Below are 20633 nucleotides of genomic sequence, written 5' to 3'. Positions count from 1 at the left end.
GCCATGGGCACCTTTCCCTCTTTCCACTGCCCATCCACCACTATTCTCAAGGTTTCAGGGATGCCATGGCACTTTGGAGAAGTCCCAATGATTGGAGACTGACTAAAGGCTTTGGTTTGACTCCCAAACCCACAACTGGATTCTGTGATCACCCAGGCTTCTGTTTGCACTCCTCTACTTCAGGGAACTCAAAGCACTCCAGGGACTGCTAAGTACTTACCATTAGTTTGCAATACAAAGGCCTTCACAGTGCCCTGGATTGCTAGACCACAATTACTGTCCTCTTGCCCTGCTTGTTCTTCTTCTTGTTGGCTCTGGGCCTTCCTGCAAGACACGGGAGTTGGCCAGTGTTCACCAACTCCTCACGCATGCTGTGCTTGGTATCCTTGCTCTGCTTGTATTTTTCCTGCTTATCCATTATGTTCTCCTTTTCTCTGTGTTTTGACTGGTGAATCACAACAACATTGGGAGGCAGAGTGAATTCCACTTTCCTGAGGTTGAATTCAGACTTTGGTCGGTTCTGTTCTTGGAGAAATTTCCACTGATCCAAGGTGATTTCTCCAGTAGCTGTATCCACCAAGCGCTCTTCTGGCTCTACTGCTTTGCTACAGGAGTCTCCTTGGAGCTCTCCTTGAGTGGCTCTCAAGATATTGTCCTCAGGCCCAAGCGCTATTGTTTCCCTGCCCAGGGACACACTCCCATTGTCAGTTTCAAGTTCACTCTTCTGGACATAAAAGAGGACATAGGCACGCTGACTCAGGACACAAGTAATGTCACAGGCCACTACCTTAGCATCGTCCATTTTGTACCACTGGCCATTGCCAGCTTTTATGTAACAATAGTAGTGTCCGCTGCGACAGCTCACCCCGGCATGGACCAGCACAGCATAGAGGGCGTACACCAGCGGGCCTCTGCCCTGCTGAGACATGTATGGCTGCATGTCGAGACACTCAGGATAGTGCACGTGCTTAGCCATTTTTTCCCCTGTGAGATCCGAAAACCGTTTCAATACAAGCATAAGAACCTTTGGTGCCTTCTGCAGGGTCAGGGTCTTGCAGGCTGGCCTCTTCTTCTGACAAACACCACACTGGTAGGCGTTCTCCCCTTCCAGCCACTCAGGCTTCACCAAGTGCTCCAGTGCATGCTGCACACTGGGAGCTGCCGTGATGTCTAGCATAATGTCCAGGTAGGGGTCAAAAGTGTCTGAAAGGCCACAGCAGTGGAGACACTTGATTTGCGATCTCCAGCACCCTCCAAATATCTGGCGCATGAGGGTAGGGTCCTTGGAGTGAGCACCCGGCCTCTTGTGCCCACGCAGACATGCTTCCTGCATGGCATGGAGAGTAAAGAGCAGAAATTCATGGGCATCTTCTTGCCGGGAAGTGTGGAAGCCGTCAACCAAAGCAGGCAGGGGCTGAATGACATCCCCAGGGTGGCGGAGAGCCCGCCTCACGTGGGCTTGCATCACACACAGCATGCAGGCCCTGTGACGAGGACAGCGCTGGCAGTGCTCCTGGGACAGCATGTAGTTGGCCAGCGGAGGTGTGTATGTCAGGCACTGCAGGGCTGCATTCACGTAGCAAGTGTTTCCCATGTTCTGCAGCCCAGCACCAGCCGCGGACGGTCTCTGCCAGTTCAGACAAAGTTTCCCTCTAGGAGCCAGCAGTGGCCCCACAGGAGCTGAATTCTTATTTAACTGTGCGTCAGGGCAAGGTGACAACGATGACTCTGCAGGTAGAGAAGGACCCAAATGGACTTTAGCATCAGCTGCATTTGATGAACATTCAGGTTTTATACAGTCATGAAACTGAGACTCACCTCCACAGTGGAGTGAAGCTGCCTCCATGTCTCCAGGAGCAGTGACCACCAGGTCTCCCCGCTGAATCTCGAGAGGAGAGAGCTTCTCCTTCGGAGCCGGCCTTCAAATGACAGCCGGGTCCATGTTTTCAGCCTTTTATAGCTCAGCCTCCTGACCACACCCACTAACTTCCTGACAGATCCACCAATCACCTGCAAGCACTTAATTGGATTAGGGATTTGGGTGTGGTCAGTTCACTTCCTGGAGAGACTGGTTGACTCTTTTTCCTGTTTGTGGATCTCTGGAGTTTTTGTTTTTTTGTTTGTTTGTTTGTTTTTTGAGAGAGAGAGCGAGGGCGAGAGAGAGAGAGAGAGAGAGAGAGAGAGAGAGAGAGAGAGAGAGAGAGAATTTTTAATATTTTTTTTTTCATTGTCCGGTGGACACAGCATCTTTATTTTATTTTTACGTGGTTCCGGGGATCGAACCCAGCACCAGGCACATGCCAGGCGAGCGCTGTTACCGCTTTAGCCACATCCCCAGCCCAAGGAGTATTTTTATAACCCCATTTCATAAGCATTTTGAGGCGTGCACATATTCATAATGGTAATATCTCAATTAAAATGTTTTTACTTATTAAAATATATAAGTATTATTAAACTTTTAAACCACTTTTCTGATTAAAAAGATACATTTCTTTTCCTTCTCAATAAACCAAGTCATGCTGGACGGGTCCTGACACATTTCCATGATGGTTTTGAATTCAAAAGGAAGTCCTTTAGGAATATGTCTGCTTGTCTTTGGCAGAAATATCAAGGAGGCAGGGAATAAGATTTTTATTATGTTCAAGATAATGTGACATCTAGGAAGCTGACTCTGCTCCTGTGGTGTTTGCCCAGCAGCCACCTTCCTGACAGCCTGCTGACAGACTAGGGATGGACAGATGGACCTCAGGTTGGATTCCCTTCCCAATGGGTTCTTCAGAGTATGGCTGGGGAAAAGAGTAGAGGAGAAACAGGAGATGATGGAGGTGTAGTCCTTGGGTAAGCCTCACTTCATTTTAAACAGGGGTGTTTGCGTTTAGAAGGATTATATTAATCATTCAACATTTGAATGACTGCAGGAAGATTCAAATTTCAAAGGAAACCTACTCCACCATTCTGGGCTCTATGGGGAGGTCCAGGAGTTCTATGGAAACTGGTCGTTTTTGCCCTGGGCATTTTAAACTGTAAATTGAACAAATTAATGGGCTTCATCCTGGTAGTTTCATCCATGCACATGTCAAGCTTTCCCCTGTTCACCCAACCTTCTACCCATTTCCCCTTCTTCTGTCTTCAATTTCCATCTCTCACCCTAGCCATACCCTTCCCAGTCCTTGGGGATCCCACCTCTACCTTTCAGTCATCTGTTTCCTTTAGTTTCCACACATGAGAGAAAACACTGGAGCCTTTTATGTTTTAAATCTTTATTTATTTATTCACTTGTATGTGGTGCTGAGGATCAAACCCAGGGTCTCACACCTGCAAGGCAAGTGATCTACCACTGAGCTACAGCCCAGCCCTGGAGCCTTATCTTTCAGTGTGTAGAATGTGGGGTCTTCCAGTTCCAGGAAAGCTCTTGACGTTGACAGGATTTCCTTCTTCATGGCCGAATGTCAGTGGTTAGTTCATTTTTGCTTTTTCTCTTGTGTCCTCCTCAGTTTGGGTAAATAAACAGGTGAAGGTTGGCTCTGAAAGGAAAGTGACCACGACACTTGGAGTGACCAAGAGATCTTTATTGTGGTGAGAGAGAGAGAGAGAGAGAGAGAGAGAGAGTGAGAGAGAAAGAGAGTGAGAGAAAGAGAAAGAGAGAGAGTGAGAGAGAGTGAAAGAGAAAGAGAGTGAGAGAGAGAGAGAAAGAGAGAGAGTGAGAGAGAGAGAGAAGACAGCAAAGCACAAGAGAGAAAAAAAAGAGAAAAGAGAGGGAGAGGGAGAGAGAGAGAGAGGGGAAGAGAGAGTGACAGGAAGGAGAGAGAAGGAGAGGGGAGAGTTTTGATAGCCAAAATCTGACAGGGTCTCTGGGTCTGCAAGCTGCTTTGTTGGCCCACAGTGATTGGATCATACAGTAGTTGCTAAGGGTCTCATCTTCTGCCCTCAATGAGAGGGAAGAAGTTAGATGTGGGTTTCCTTTGCACCAGATGTGTGGGGGTCAAGTGTTCAGCCTTGAGTGGGGTTAAGTGTTCTGACTTGAGGCAAACAAGGGATAAGGAACCAGATGGGTGAGGGTCAAGTGTTCAGCCCACCCTGCAGCTGACATTGGTTCAGCCTGCTCTGCCACTAACAGGCCCCATGGAATCGGTTTCTAAATGTTCCCCCCTTTCAATTGTATGGAAGCATGTGAGAAGCATTGCTTTTAGATCCTGTCAAAAATTTGCTGAAACTCAGCAGTGATCCTATCTACCAATGGATGTTCCTTGGGAGAATCTTTACAACAACTGGTTCAATTTCTTCCTTGTGTTTTGAATATATACTGAGGTCAATTTTAAAATGTCATGGGCATTTTATGTCCAAGGGAAGGAATTTGGGTAGGAATTTATCCACTTCCTCAAGATTTTAAAATTTATTAGCATTTTTTTTTCAAAAAGAATTCCTCATGATTCAGGATTCCCTTAGTTTCTCTGGTGTCAGTTGTAATGTCTCCTGTCACCTCTAATTTATTCAGGTCACCTGCCTCTCCTCTGTTATTTTATTTGTGTTTATATTTTCTGGTCTTTGTAGCAAAAGGCCTTTCAATTTTATTTATTATTTGGGTAAATGGGCTGGGATTGCTCTTACTAGTAGTGCACCTCGCCCGTCCCACAGCAGGGCAAGATAACCACGGTCTCTGTGGTCAGCTTTTCTCTTTTTTTTAGACGTTGAGACCAAACCAGATGGAAACTGTTGGAAGTTGGGCCAGAGCTTGAGGAAGTAGTCCCCTAATGCCCTTGGGGAATAAGCACCTCATCCCTGGCTCCTCACTCTCTCTGCTCCTGGTTGCCATTAGAGAGTATCTTTTCTCTCTCATGCCCTTGTGCCAGGATGTTCTGCCTCACCTCAGGCCTAAAGTATTGCAGTCAGGTGGCCATGGGTTGAAACTCTAAAACTGAGTCCAAAACAAAATGCTTGTTCTATAAGTTGTTCTTGTCATATATTTTGTTCACAGCCACAAAAACTGGCAATGAGGGGGGTAGTTTATTCGTGCAATTACAGACACTGTGAGCTAATCAAAGAAAGGGAAGGCACCTGAGAGAACCTGAAAAGCTGAGTGGTGTAACAGGAATCTATTACTTGTGTTAGGAGGTGTGCAGACAGAATCAAACTCTGAACAGGTCCCCTTCAGGCACAGAAGAAGCACCTGTGGGCCTGGGTACAGTGCAGTGGTACAGTGCTTGTCTAGCCAGCCCAAAGAATCAAACACTGCAACAAACACAAACACACCCAAATCTGCAAATTCTCACAGAATATCAAGAGACATATGAGAGGAAACAAAACTCAGGGTGTCAAAATTCAGGTCCAGAGCCCCACAGCCCCCAAGGAACTGCACCAAAGACTGAGAAAGAGAGAATCAACAGGCCCCAAGGAGATCATGATGCAGCCACCACCTGCATGAGGTCCTGTGAGAGGCTTCCAGAGGATCCAACCTGCTCTGACTTGGACTTCTGACCTGTGAGTCTATGACTTAATGGATTTTATTGGTGTTGCCACTCAGTTTCTGGCAATGTGCTGCACATAACTAGAAAAGAAGCACAGAGAATTTCCCTTTCTCCTTCCAACAATTCACAACATAAATTGAACATCCAAAGAAGATTTAAATGATGTACATGAAAGAGATGGAGAACGGGCTGAGAAAGAGAATCATGTGAAACAACTTTCATTTGTATCTTCTAAATCCAGTTGATTCTGATGTTGGTGAAAATCAGGAAAAAGAAAAAAAAACTACCAAATATATCTCCTTGGTGGTATAATCAAGACTTTCTACATATTACACAAATGCCAGCACAAATTAATATGGGTTTTCTTGTTCAAAGAACATGGGGAAATTATCATTAAATGCAACAAATTGCAAACCAAACTTTTTGTTTCATTATGTCTCTCACGTTAAAATTGTGTTTTTTGTGTTTTAATTATTGTTGATCTGAGTAATAGGAATACAACTGTCACTTAATAATGTAAATTCAATCATTCCACTTGCTTCACCTTTGCAAATACCAGATTAAGTGGAGAGATGAGAGAACATTAAACTTGAATGTGAAGTCCTTGAAAATGCAAATTTAAAAATAAACTTGTTTAATTCTGAAAAGTTCCCCCAGTGGACACAAGGGAACCAATGTGAATGAAGCTCAAGAAGTTCCTGAGGAATACAAGGGGGTGGGGTATGCTCTGAAGGTACACAGGATTGAGGAAACCCTGTCTAGGACCTGGACAGTGTCAATATGACTTTCCTGTCAAACACTCTGGTTGGTTGAAAGCTGAGAGTTGAAACTGTAGGTTACTACATTCTTTTCTTGACAGGGTTTAAAATAAGCATATGCCATTTAAGAAAGATCACTTATTATGACCTTTTCAATCAAACATCATTCATATGGCTTATTTTACAGGGACTTGTGTATGTCAAGAGAGGATTCAAATTACTTCAACTTTTTTCATATTGATTAAGGGTGTTCTTCAATTATGGGGTGCTCAGATTTAGATTTCACAAGTACAATTGAACATTTCTTCACATTTTTTTCATGGCTTTATTGAGGTAAAATTGAAGTACAATGAAATGCACATAGTGGAAGCATGCAATTTGATAGTTTTGACATGTACGTAACTAATACAATCTTATATTTTAAATTTGAAGCATTTCCATTGCCTTTTAAAAAAGTTAAAATCATGCAGATTGTTTAATGCATAATTGATTATATTAGAAATCAATCACCTTAAGATCTATAGAATCCCATCACCACACTTCAGGCCCTTCAACACAAAATGGAACACCTATACATACCTCACAGGTCAAGGAAGAAGGCACAAGAGAAGGAAATAAACAGTGTTTTGGAAGAAGTGATAATAAAAGCTTCAAATATTAGAATTTCTGGGATAAAAGAGCACTCAGATGAACATTTATAACTTAACATATTACTAAGAAAGAAGCTAGGTTAAGAATCAAATAATTTTCAAATTTGGAAGTAGGAAAAAATATGAGTAGGAGCAAAAATATGTGAACTACAGAGAAAAAAATTTTTAGTTCTTATATCTTGTAATAGCAGGTTAGAATATAGGCTACAGAAACTCAAGTTTGTCTCCATCATGGGTTCCTACATGCAGAACATTGGCAGGACCTCCCAAACAGCTGACATTCCTACGATTGATTTCTTGTACATTTTCTTGTGCAGTCTAAGGTAGTAAGATTGACTGAAGCCTTTCCCACATAGATGCCACTCATGAGGTTTCTCTCCATTGAGCTGGCTCGATTTTTCTAAGGTTAGGGTCTTAAAGAGAGGCCTTTCCACACAGGCAACACTCCCATGGCCACTCTCCAAGGCAAGTCATGTTTCATTTTTCCATACTAGGGTGATGGCCAAGGAGTATGCCACACAGCTGGCATGCATGTTATTTTTCTCCAGTGTGTGTTCTCTCATGAACTCTGAGACCAGATGATCGACTGAAGGCTTTCCCACACATAGGGCATTTGTATGGTTTCTCTCCAGTATGTGTTTTCTCATGGTGTCTCAGGCCAGATGATAGACTGAAGGCTTTCCCACATACACCACATACATATGGGTTCTCACCAGTGTGGATTCTCTGATGTGGTTTAAGGTAACAAGATTGACTGAAGGCTTTCCCACACAGGTGGCATTGATAGGGTTTCTCTCCAGTGTGTGTTCTCTGATGAAGTTTAAGGTAGCATGTTTGACTAGAGGATTTCTCACATAATTGACATTGATATGGTTTCTCTCCCGTGTGGATTATCTGATGACGACTAAGGTGAACTGAATTGCTGAAGGCTTTCCCACACACATGGCATTTGTATGGTCTGTCTCCAGTGTGAATTTTTGCATGTATTCTAAGGTAGCATGATTGACCAAAGGATTTCCCACACAATTGACATTGGTATGGTTTCTCTCCCGTGTGGGTTATCTGATGACGACGAAGATGAACTGATTTGCTGAAGGCTTTCCCACACACACGGCATTTGTATGGTTTCTCTCCTGTGTGGATTTTATCATGCATTTGAAGGTTGTATAATTTACAAAAAGCTTTCCCACACCGATGACATCTGTATAGTTTCTCTCCAGTATGGACTTTCTCATGCATTTTGAGGTTGTAAGACTTCCTGAAGGCTTTCTGACACACGTGGCATTCATTTTGTTTATCACCTGTTTGGGTTCTCTCATGTTGTCTATGCTTAGAGCAGTAACTGAAGACTTTCTCAGAAAAATTATATTCACAATTCTTTCCCCCTGTTCTAGTTTCATTGAGTCTGCTTAGATCAGAGGTTTGATTAAAGGATTTGCTGCATAGATGACATTCATATTGTATCTCTCCAGGGTCATTCTTGTTGAATTTTCTAGGTTGTAAACAGTTCCTATGTCCTTTCAAATATTCTTGCCCTTCACATGAGACACAATCATTTTTCTTGTTTTCACCAAGATACAAATTGTCAGCAAGGGATGGTGCACAGTGTTTGTTGTCCCAGTAGTTCCTTTCTTTTCTCCATTTTAAGGAATACTCTTTAAAATGAGATTCCTGTTTTGTAAAGAAGATGAACATTTCTTAACAATGTCTCCATATAAACTTAATTTTTTTTACATAAGAATCTTAGAACAATCCATTGTAATATGAAAATGAAAATCTTCTTACTTTTAATTTCGTGAACATTGTAGATAATTCCCAGGTGAGCCAAGTATTTTCCATTTACTAGTATTTTATTTAAAGGGGCTCTGATTAAATCTATGGTCTTCAGTATTTCAAATAGCTACATGAGAAATGCTTGTGCATTTGGAATCTTTTTAATTTCTCCCAGAATGCAAGCTATACAGATGTTTTAACACAGAAGTTGTGTATTCCCAACATAATGACAGCCATCAAATTGTACTTGGTCACTAATTTATTCCACAGACAGGTTTTTAACTTACATAATGAGTGTTCCCATTCTTGAAACTTACCATTGACCTGTTGATGGGTGTAGCCTTTCTTTTCAAAACTGCTCTGCATATCATTTCATGTTTTTGATATTCATTTACATCCCTAGAAAAGTTGGAAATACAAATTGGTAGCATGAAATTCAGAGACACAAAGTTGAAAGTCAACAATCTCATGAGAATGCCTTTTTTCATCATTGACTCTTTCATGGAGGATATGGCTTAGATTAAAAAAAATACATATCTTGGAAAAATAGAACACTGGGAATTATAAAAAAAAACATCATCATAGAATTATTGTTAAAAAAGTAATGGAGAAAAAAATTTAAAGGAGAAAATCTGAAAAAGAGACATGAAAATTGACCTAAAAAACACACTAACAGGTTTTCCCCTCAATGAAAATCTAAATATAGTGGAAACATTTTGAATTTAGATTAAAAGAAGCTACATCATACATGAGAAATTTTGTCCCATGGTCCCCTACTATATTTTAGACAACCACATTAATTTCACAGCTATGTCAGTTAATATTTCCAAGCTCAGTCACTGGCTGGGCAACCATCTCTGTAGAATCACAAATGTCTCTGTCTCTTACCTGCACTCTGCCTTGGGAGAAATCCTGTCCCTTCTCCCATCCACAGGATTTTTCCTTCCTCCAGATACAAATTCACATCTGATTTGCAGAACAGATACCCTATGCATGGTAAAAAAAAAAAAAAAAAAAAAAAAGCCATTGGATTTTAGCATTTCTGCCAAGAAATGTGCATTAGCGACAAGACCAAGAAGATGCGTTAACAACAATAGAGAACCAAGGCACTGGGAGAAAGTATTTAGCAGAGAAAATTTTGAAGTTCACTCACTGCAGCAGAATAAAGTTAGAATGCTCCCATACCAGGGAGGACTGAAGGCACCAATGCTCACAATGACATTCAAAGAATGCCAGATCAGCAGTTCTTTCAGGTACTTCATCTCTCCACTAAATATTACTTTCAAATGGAATCCAGATAATCACACAAAAATGTTCAGAATTCTCTTGTTTTGGTATTCAATCCTCCAGCACAGTGACAATATAAGTATAATGATTTACAAATATCAGGTCTATGTATAATTTAAGTTTAATGGATACATAACATTATGGTGTGGACTATATTGTAGTGTGGTGTAAAATAAGTTGTAATTAAAGTAATAAATAAGATCAGCTTTCTTGCATGTAATTGTAAGTTCTATGAGAAAGTCAGGACAGAGATTGGAGTTGAATAGAGAGAGGCTATTCCAGATACTGTTATTGAAGAAATAGGTATACCCTCACATCTTTCATATATATCATTAATGGACTTACCAACTGATACCAGATGATTAATGATTTCCAGCATCACTGATCCGTGTAGCATTTTCTGACATGGGTCCAGCATGGCCCACTCTTCTTGGGTGAAACTTTTGCTTACATCTTCAGTGGTCACCAATTCCTAGGACGGTATTGACAAGCTAGTTTAGGAAGAGCAAGGAGATCAACTTCACAAAAGAAGGGTTGAGAGGACAGCATGAGGCAGAGGGGAAACTAGGTGTGCAGGAGATCAAACTGTTAAAGCACCAGCCTATTCATTTTCAGCTTCCAACATTCTTAATTTCAGAAACCCAGAATGTACATACATTGAATTCATAGAATTTATACTAAAGGAATATGGAATGATAGAGAATCATGAAATATGAAAAAAAAATTTAAGGACTGGTAAGAATAACTTTCAATCAGGCTATTATAAAGTTTTCACTTGAATCTTTTCAACTAAAATTTAAATCCCCATTTATTTAAATAACTTTCCAGAATTATCACCAGGCCAACCTTAACATTAATTTGTCATCTTGAAAATTGGTTATGTATAAAATAGTCATTTTCACAAAGAGGTATCTAATATCCCTCATCAGTAAAATATTTAGTAAAAAATGTGAGTGTTTAAACAGCCAATGAATTTTTTTATATCTTCAAAACATGATTAAACTATAACCCTATAACCAGAAAAATGCAGTCATTCTTGAACCAATCTTCAGAATTTTTGAGAACTGAGCAAACTACATGTAACTTGGTGTCAGTAGGAAGAGTCACTCTTCTCAATGTGACCAAGGAGGTCAGAATAAGGTGAAGGACAGACATTTGAGCAGCACAAGGCAAAGTCTCTGAGACTTGTACTCTGAGGCAGAATCCCAGCAACCAACCCTTACTACAACTCTCATCCTCAATTCTCTCTTGAGCTCCAAAGACTACTTTTCAAAATCTCTCTGATATCTTGATCTCATTTCTCTATTTCTTTATTAGTTTTCATGTATCCAGTTGTTCAAAAAATTTGCTTCCTCTACTACGTGATTTACTAGTATATTTTAATGACAAACATCAATTAAGTTAACATACCTTGGTGTAAACAACTTCCAGTATGAAATATGAAGGAATATTTTATTAGTAAGTTGTAACAATATTGGGAATAAAAATGATCTTGATTAATTAGGTTTTTCTTGGGGGGGGATTATCAAAAGTTGACATTTGGGCTGGGGATGTGGCTCAAGCGGTAGCATGCTCGCCTGGCATGCATGCGGCCCGGGTTCGATCCTCAGCACCACATACCAACAAAGATGTTGTGTCCGCCAAGAACTAAAAAATAAATATTAAAATTCTCTCTCTCTCTCTCTCTCTCTCTCTCTCTCTCTCTCTCTCAAAAAGTAGTGGCAAGGGTAAAAGGTGAAGAGGAAGCAGGCTGTGTTGTCCAGCAATTTCACAGTCTGAGCTAGAAAACCATTCTGATACTGAGAAGAAATCAGTATGGGAGAGAAATTGGCTTTTCCCAGCAATGTAGAGAATGTGGGAGTCTTGCCAGCTTACAGACATTCTGTGTCCACTTGCTGCCCAAGAAATTAGAAATCCCTGCAGTTTCTTTTGGTTTTTGTTTGGTTTGGTTTTTTTCTTTTATTATTCTTTGTTTTGGTGAAGCCAGAATTAGACAGGCAGTCAGCATAGATAGGCAAATCAAATCAGGTCAGATGAAGAGGCCAATTTTGAGTGAGTCTGGAAGCTGGACACTGTCCCTTGAGGGATAAAAATGTCATTCCTTTAGGAAGCTTTCTCCACACTCAGGGAGAAATTACCCCAGCTCCTACCTGTTGCTAAGGTGACCTGTCCCAGGAATTGTTCCTCCCTATAGTGAACTATAAGGTTGTTAATGAATTTGCCCTGAGCTGCTCCACCCTGCCCTTTGCCCTTCAGCCCAACTTTTTCCCACCTTTTGACCATCCTGCTGAGCATTTCCTTGGCCTAGTCCTGTAAGCAGGAAGGAGAAAGATAAGAAGAGGGAAGGAGAACAAAGGAAGTCTAGGACCTATAAAAAGGGCAGGACACCTCACTTCTTGGGATACCAGGATAGCAGCTATGGCGCCCTTCTCCCTCACAGGAGAAGTCTGTTACCCAGTTTTAAATAAACCCTGCTTTATATGCTTGCCTCAGCATGCTTCTCTAATGCTACACTTCAACATGTGAGGGAGCAGAACTTGTAATGAGGTATCATGGGGATTGCTTTTGATTGTGTACCCAAGATGAAGTGGCCATGGGTCCTGTATTTTCACTGACTTCCGTGCCCAAGTCTTGAGTCCACCTGGACACAGGAGTGGGAATGTGCTAAAGTTTTACCCGGAGCTTTGGGCAGTGACAGAAAATTTGGCTTCTAGGCTGTAGGTCTGCAGAGTGGAGACAACCAAAAGGGGAGTTCCATTTCAAAGAGGGGATCTGAACTCTCAGATAGGGACAAAGCCGCCAGGACATAGAGCTCTGTATATAGTTGGGGTGTGGAAAGGTGCTACCTTCTGCATTCTAGCTCAGTATGCCCCAGTTCCCCCATGCCCAGAGGTGTCTGGAGGCAATTTTCAGACTCCTCCCCCAGCAAATGGGAAGCACCTGAGTCTTGCAATCTGCATTGACTCACAGGCTGTTCAGGAGAGGGGACTGGCCAGCATCTGCAGCCAGAGCCACACTCCCAATATAGACAGAAAAAAAGAGAGCCACTCTGAGGACTTATTCTGCTCTGAACAGGAAAATTTCCTCCAACGCTCATTAGCAGGCAAGAAGCAGGCAGAGCTAAGCAGACAGACCCCTGACAAGTTTGTCCAGTTTGGGTCAAAGTTGAGATGCAAAAATGAGTAGAATGATTTCATGTCAAAAACACTTTCATACTCAGGGATGTTAAATCCAAATCTATGGAAACCTCCCCATTTTAAAATCCTCAGCAAGGACAAAACCCAGATCCCTTTGTGATTGTTTTTGCACTACTTCTTTACTCTCAAGTGTCCTGTAAAATCTCCCCACATTCGTTCTTGAAAAGATCTATTAAACGGGCAAAGTTTTCAATTACCTGGAATTTTCCTCAGTAGTTTTCTCTCTCCTCCATCCCTTTCATTACTCTTTCATTCTTCTTCCTCTTATTTTTCTGTGGTCTTCCTTCCCTTTCTCACTTGTTTCCTTTGTATTTTCTTTTTCATCCCCTTCCAATACATTGAATAGTGTTCATAGTTTGACTAATGCTTAAGGCTTCAGCTACTGTTGAAACACAACACAAAGAAAAGATCACTGACTCCAATTTTACATCAAATTAAAGAAATCTTATATTGTGTACACAAGAGAGCTTGCCAGTGACTATCTCACCCCAAAAGCTGGGCCAGAGAACAGCAACAACTCACAGGAAAGAAAAGGTTTTTATAGCACAAAAAGTTACAAAGGGAGTGTTGTGGTAACTTACAGCTAACAGGGATCTGGCAAATGTAATACAAAGGCCGATGTTAATGATCAGGTTAATGATCTACATGGCTTCACATTTCAAGGTAGAGAGTAAATTGAGATTCTAACATCAGAATTATGTGGCACTGCTCAGGTGTTAGGGAGGGTTTTTATCTGGTCAAGGAGAGACAGTCATGGGTGAGTTCAGAGGATGGGCAGGAATTCCAAAAAAGTTTGTACAGCAGAGGGTCAGGCCAAATAGAAATCTTACTACTTTATAATAAAACCGAAACTAACTTTTCATAACTTTGTGACAAAATGACTCCCAACCTTAAAATGGAATTAGGCTGGGTTCATCACCATCTATTGTATTTATTTCTTACTTTTCTCATATTGAACATCGTTTTAGAGATCAGTAGTAAATTGTTAACATATGTTAATGAAATGTTATCATATGTTACATGGATGGCTAAAAGTGAGCTCTACTCTCCTCTCTAATTGGAACTGGAGATTGAACTTCCCTTTCTGATTACATTAGAGGACCCTCACACAACAGAAGCAACAGAGTCCATTGCAGCCTGTGCTCCAACAACTTAGAGCATATAAAAACCTGAAGAGACAAGCCAGCAGGAGGCCTCCATAGGTTACAACCACAGTAAGAGGGCCTTCAGAATTGCACTAACCAGTGACACGCAATAGAAAAGAGTCTTTACAAGTTAATGGACAACAGATAAAATGCAACTGTATTTTCTAATATGGCATGAATGGCATTAAGTAGACACTGTAAATTAATTTTCCTTTTAAATCATTTTTCCATTTTGTTTTGTGACTCCATTCTGTAAAACAACCATGCCAAGTAGAAGGGTTATAATGGGGGCAAGATGTTCTTTTCGTTTTGCTATAGAAACCTTTAAGAACATGGAAATACCTAACAGGGCATTGTTTCTATACCTAGGGCAACAGGGCTCTGTTTCTGTAACTGGGGTGATTGGGTAACTGTGATTAGTCAGGCTTCCCACCGCTTGACTGCACTCTCCCGCTTCTGTAACCTGGCTGGTTTGCATTGGCTGGACTCCTGAACATCCCTTTTGTGGTTTTCAGGCTTATAAGGAGTGCCCTTGTACTCAATAGAGGCTTGATTTGATTATATGTGAGTGGTCTGGAAGTCCATTTATGAAACAGGACAAAGCTTTACTATAACACCGGATCACCACTGTAGTCAAGCACTTCTTCATATTTAAACTAACTGTATTTGTTTTACATTTAAGTTTCTTTTCTTTGCTCCATCTATTATTGCACTGATTTTAATTGTACTTGATGTAGTATTAATGAGAACTTTGTGCTGGACTCTGCCCCCAGCACCCAAGCAGGGCAATGTGCCTTCGAGTAATCAGGAAGACATTGTCCTGGACCATGTGTTTTCAAGGCAGCCATCTGTCAATAACACCAACATGAGAACACTCTGCCCTGCTGTCTTCCACCCAAACCCTGAAATTGCTTTCTACTCACCTCCTGGGCCAAAAAAATGTAGAGAGAGTGACTGGCACTGGCACCTGCCAGGAGAATTTAAGGCACTCTGGGTAGAACCCTGTCCTCTGTGCAAAGATAGCGGTCCAAAGGCCAGAGGGGTCTCCCTTAAAGTTGCCAAGGCTGCCTCCAAAAGGCATGGCATGGGCCAAGCATCACACCTAGGTACCACCAGGTGTCCTGATGTGACCAAACAGCCCTGTCTGCAGCCTGCAGCATGTAGAGAGAGACCAAGACCCCAGACTCAGCATCAGGGCCCCAGGTGAAAGTCAAGCCCATGGATCCATAAAAAAAAAAAAAAATAGAAAAAACCCCACCTTACTTAGCAGCAGCCCCTTCAAAACTCCCCAGGGGGCATTTTCTCCCCCTCACACTGTGCTCTTCTGTCAGTCCCAGCACTTTCTACTCAGTATCTTCTCCATAAAACTTAGGAGCTCACACTGTCTCTGTTGCCTAGGGATCAGAATGTTATTGGTTGAAGAAGTAATTCCATGTCCGGGGCTCTGAGCACTAACACTCTCAGAGCTGGGCTGTGATATGTGGCAATGATGAAGGGATTTTTCAGATACAATTTCCACTCACTGTCAGTTAATCACAGGGAAAAATCCAGAGTGAATCAAAGTTGACCAGGTGAGCCTGACACTTTTATCCTCCTGACTCACAAAGGGGAATTACAGGCAGTTTTCAACCCTAAGAAGGTCTCTCGCTGGCATTAAAGAAGCAACCTTGGGTTGGTTGTGAGATGCAGTGGTGCACTGCAAAACCAGCAAGCCTGAGGCCCTGACTGCCCTCTCCTGAAATGGAAGAAAAAAATCATACAGGGTACCTCATAGAATACAAAGGGACAGGGACATATAGGAGGGGACAGAAGTCAGAGTATGGAAACTGAGGTCCCCAGCCCCCATGGAATGGAACCCTTCCAACAGTCTGTGGGATATGAAGAGGACCAGCAGGCTCTCCTGAGATCACAGCCCCAGACAACACCTACTGGAGGGCCCTGAGAGGTTTGCAGAGGACCCAGCCTGGCTGGACCTGGAATCCTGACTTATAAATCAGTGACTTAATTGTTTTTAACCATTTATTTTGTCCCAATATTTAGACATATTTGGAATAAAATGTGTAGATACATTTTTCTCCTTCTCCCTCTTTCACTACTGCATGAATCCAACCTCCAAATAATGGCTAAACTATGTACATGCAGCAGACAGAAACCTGACTGCAAAAAGGAAATGATGTTGATTAAGCAGCATCCTCATTTTTGGAGTCCACTTGAAAGTGGTGAAATGCAGAGAGAAACAGACAGGGGACCCCCAATCAGTCTCTTCTTTTTGGAGGTGACGTAGTGTGTGCTGGATCTTAGTACAAAATTATAATTGGGACACTTGTTCAAGGAGCATCCTAAGAGTGGTAGTTAATGATAAGAAATTGTGAATCTTCATCAGTTTTGTTATACCGATATGAGACCCTCAAATAACTCTCAGACTACACATGGCCATTCCAATGAAGCCTTTATTGCTGGCCAGCAGTGGACACTCTACTCTCTTAAAGTAAGATGGTGAGAGTGGCTCACTCCCTTCAGTCTGACCTCATATTTAAGCCAAAAAAACATGAAAGGGACATTATTGGTTTACCAATGCAAGAAGCCAAGTTACAGAAGTGAGAGATGACAATCAGGCCCCAGGAGGCTTAGCCAATAAGAATAAGCCCAGTTACCCTAGTTACAGAAACCAAAGGCTGCTGTTAGGTATTTCCATGTTCCTGAGGGCTTCCACAACAAAAGGAAAAACAACTTGCCCCAGTAGTGACCTTTCTACTTGGCATGGCTGTTCACAAACTGGACTTCCTAAACAAAATGGAGTCACTATAGTCAAGACATCTGTCTCATCAGAGTTTGTTCAATTTTTTCTCTCTAATATAGGGTATTGTTCTATTTGTAATTCATGTTGAACTGAGAAAATGAATACAATTTGACTGACTACCATGAATTTGTTTATCTTGACACTGTGAGAAACACAGGAAAGCAGAGATGAGAGAACATTTAACTCATAGGTGGAATTGCTAAACTTTCTCATTTTTGTTGACTTTTCCTGAAGGGTTCCACCAGTTATCACAAAGGATCAATTTGGAATAAGACTCAGGAAGTTCAGGATGAGGAATACAGGTAAATTCTGAAGGTATAGAGGGGGGAGGTATTTGAGAGCTGGAAATTACTAATGTTGATGAATAGACAACTAGAACATTTTAAAAATCTTAGTTCCCCTGTGTAGATAACTAGTAACCCACAGTGCAATGGAATAAACTAGAGGTATGTTAGACAAGAGAGTGACATTACTTGTGGATCTATTTTTACATATTTATTTGTTTATTTAGCTGCTAGAAATTGACCCAAGGATGCTTTACCACTGATCCACAACCCCAGTCCTTTCTTTGATTTTGAGAAAGTGTTTTGTGAAATGCTGATGGTCTCACTAACTTCCTGAGGCAGGCCTCAAACTTGCAACCCTCCTGCCTCAGCCTCCTGAGTTCCTGAGATTAAAGGTGTGCACCACCAACTCCAGTTAATGTGCTTGTATTTATTTCAAAAACCAAGTTGGAGTATGAAGCAGTATATTGGAAATAGTACATAAAATTTCTCTCAGTTTTCAAATGTGTGTGTGTGTGTGTTTTAATATGCATAAATGTCAAGCAATAAGTTTCAAAGTATGTTAGAAATGATTGGATCATGATTGGATCAGATGTGATTGGATCCTTTTGAGTAGATTGAGAGTGCTATCATGTGACTTTGAAAGGTGATCTCATCAAACTGCCTTTCTAGAGCCATTGTATGTAGATTGGGTGAGAGATTCCCCTTCAATTGGTCTAGTGCTTCAGTGAAACAAATCATCTAAAACCTGTTCACTTTCCTTTTTTATTTAATTTGTAATAATAAACATGTAAGTCAAATAAATTAGAGATTTCAATTCAGGAAATGACAAACTTGATGACGATATAAATTAGGTTATTAAAATGTCAAAATCCAGCTCTATTATGTTTCTTTTCTTAATGTTCATGGGAAGGGATAGGGGCTTCTATTAAATATTCCTGAAAATATACACAATTAATCTTAATTGGATAAAAGAAGGTTAGATATACTTCCCAAGTACATATTTTACAAATTATATTATTGAGATTTGACATAAAATACTTAGAAATACAGAAAAAGCAACATAGATAAAATATAAGATTTTTTAATTTTAAATAAAATTCAGATAGTTCAGAGAATAAAGGTAAATATGAGTGGGAAATTGCTATGTACCTGGAAATTAAGCACTTGATCAAACTATGGTATATGACCCACATTTGTGTTAAAGGCATTTAAATTTATAAATGAATTAATTCAGCTGTGAAACCATCTGGTCCTGGACCTTTTTTTTTTTCTTCAGAGTAACCAATACAATTTTCTTTACAAAAAACCATGAGCCTCCTCTTATTTTTATTTTTAATTTTTCAGAGTGAATGAGAATGATCTTTACACACTTGTTTGCACTTTCCAAATATTCTGCAATGGGCATATTTCACATTTAAAACAAAACAACACCCAAAGTCGATGACTTCCCAAGAAGGAAAGATTCATGCTATTGTCAGTCATGAGAAGTCACAAAATGCCTCTCCTCCCTGGTCCCCAGGCATACTGGGGAGCTGGAGTGCAGCTCGCTGCCTGGATTCCTTCCCCAGTACTCCAAAACTGAACAAAACAAACAACATGGCCAAATGATAAGCAGTGGCTTATAAAGCATTTAACAAATGACATCCACAGAAACTTTTAGGAATTATATTTGTTAGCTCTACAAGTAGAAAAACCTTGCTGTTAGGTCTCAACATCTAAAAAAAAGAGAAAAGCTGACCACAGAGACCATGGTTATCTTGCCCTGCTGTGGGACGGGCGAGGTGCACTAGTAAGAGCAATCCCAGCCCATTTACCCAAAGACTATGACCTGGGGTGCCCCAAGGCCTGCAACAGACTTCTCTTAGCTCCCACTATAGTAAAGTGCAAAATCTGGGTGACAGCTGAAGGCCCCCCAGACCAGATCCTCCTTCAGCAGCTGCTCCCACAGGCAGATTGTCAGTGTCCCAGTGTCATAGAAGTCAGAGATGCAGCCCTGGAGGTGAGGAAGGAGCTGCTGTCATTTTTCTGAACCTTGTAAAGGTCCCCTTGAACGAGAACTTGGAGTACAGCATGGCCAAGTGGCACTGAGTGTCAATAAAGCCCTGCTTCAGGCTGGGCTCCTCATGGCCCCATGTCAGGGAGCTAGATGCCTGTCCGCCACAGGGATGAGGTGGAGTCTCCGCTCAGAATGTCCTTTTCTCCTTCACTTCTTCCAGGGAGCTTCTGCACACCTGCAGGGAGTGGGACTCTGGGTCTCTGGAGGGGCTCTGGGAGATCACTGAGGAGCTGGGGGGTGATCACTTAGGAGGCTGTGTCCTGGCTGCTGCCCACAGAGGGGTGCCAGGAGTCTTGGGCTGCTGGCCTGTAGCTGGTGTAGTCACACCAAGGACTTCTGTACAAATGAGGGGTACATGTTGTGGTCACTGGAGAGGGAAGAAGGCTCTGGAACTGCGGAGTACTTCAGGGAGACAGGCTCCTCCTGAGAGAATCTGACCCGGAGACTCGTCCACGTCACACCAGTGGCCTCCTCATGGAGGGTGTTCCATCACCACCTTCCTATCTGAATGCTTTTGGATTTCTCAACCCATCTTTGAATGTTGGAGCCATCCAAAAATTCTAGCAGGGGAGAGGGCTTGTCAATGACTGTCCTTTGGTCACCAAGTGACTCCTCAGCAGGTTCCCCCTGAGGGTCCACAATCACCCTGGTGTCACAGAAGCTGCCCCTGTCAGGCTCTTCCTCCTGGGCTCTGACCTCTGGGGGCAAGTCTTTCTCTTTCTGAGGAGTGACCTTGATGCTCAGGGCTGGTCGTTCCATAGGGTTGGGACACACTTCTGGGCTGGGCTTCACCCTAGGGGTGGCAGCTTCTTTCCTTCTGGGCACTGGATTTCCCTGGGATGTCCTGTAGAGCCTTCAGGTAGATCAGCTGGGTGTCCTGGTCCCCAGCCTATTCCAGCTGCTTTTCTGGGCTTCGTTTGGTCCTTCCATCCCATCCTGCTGACCTTCAGCTTCAGCTGCAAATTCAGAGTTCATGGAGTTAGGAGAACTATCTTTAGAATCAACCTTAAGGCTGCAGGCTTCTCCCTCTAGAAAAGCCATTTCTTCTAGGGAGGGATTCGCAGGGCTCATAGACAATCCCTTGGACAAAAGAAGGCCCAATGCTCCTAATTAGGCAGCCTTTGGAAGTGGCCCTGCCCACACCTGGACCACAGGAAGAAGAGGAAGGAGAGGCGAGGGATGATAGGAGCAGAGATAGAAGAGGAGGAGAAGGAT

The 20633-nt window shown here is 42.0% G+C and overlaps 1 protein-coding gene across 1 annotated transcript; it reads right to left on the bottom strand.

The window, feature by feature from the left end:
* Window positions 1–262: 262 nt before the first annotated feature.
* On the bottom strand, window positions 263–20177 carry LOC308635284 (ubiquitin carboxyl-terminal hydrolase 17-like protein 6; the record flags this gene model as incomplete). Its single annotated transcript, XM_081269644.1, has 5 exons — window positions 263–1728; window positions 1819–1919; window positions 9832–9925; window positions 10279–10405; window positions 19947–20177. 5 exons carry the CDS (start codon window positions 20175–20177, stop codon window positions 263–265), a joined length of 2019 nt encoding a protein of 672 aa, XP_081125770.1.
* Between the last annotated feature and the right edge of the window lie 456 nt (window positions 20178–20633).

This window comes from Spermophilus citellus (assembly GCF_964194105.1).
Source record: "Spermophilus citellus genome assembly, chromosome: 16".
NCBI lineage: Eukaryota > Metazoa > Chordata > Mammalia > Rodentia > Sciuridae > Spermophilus > Spermophilus citellus.
Note: the sequence above shows the minus strand (reverse complement) of the source record. Positions and strands in the feature narration are given on the sequence as shown.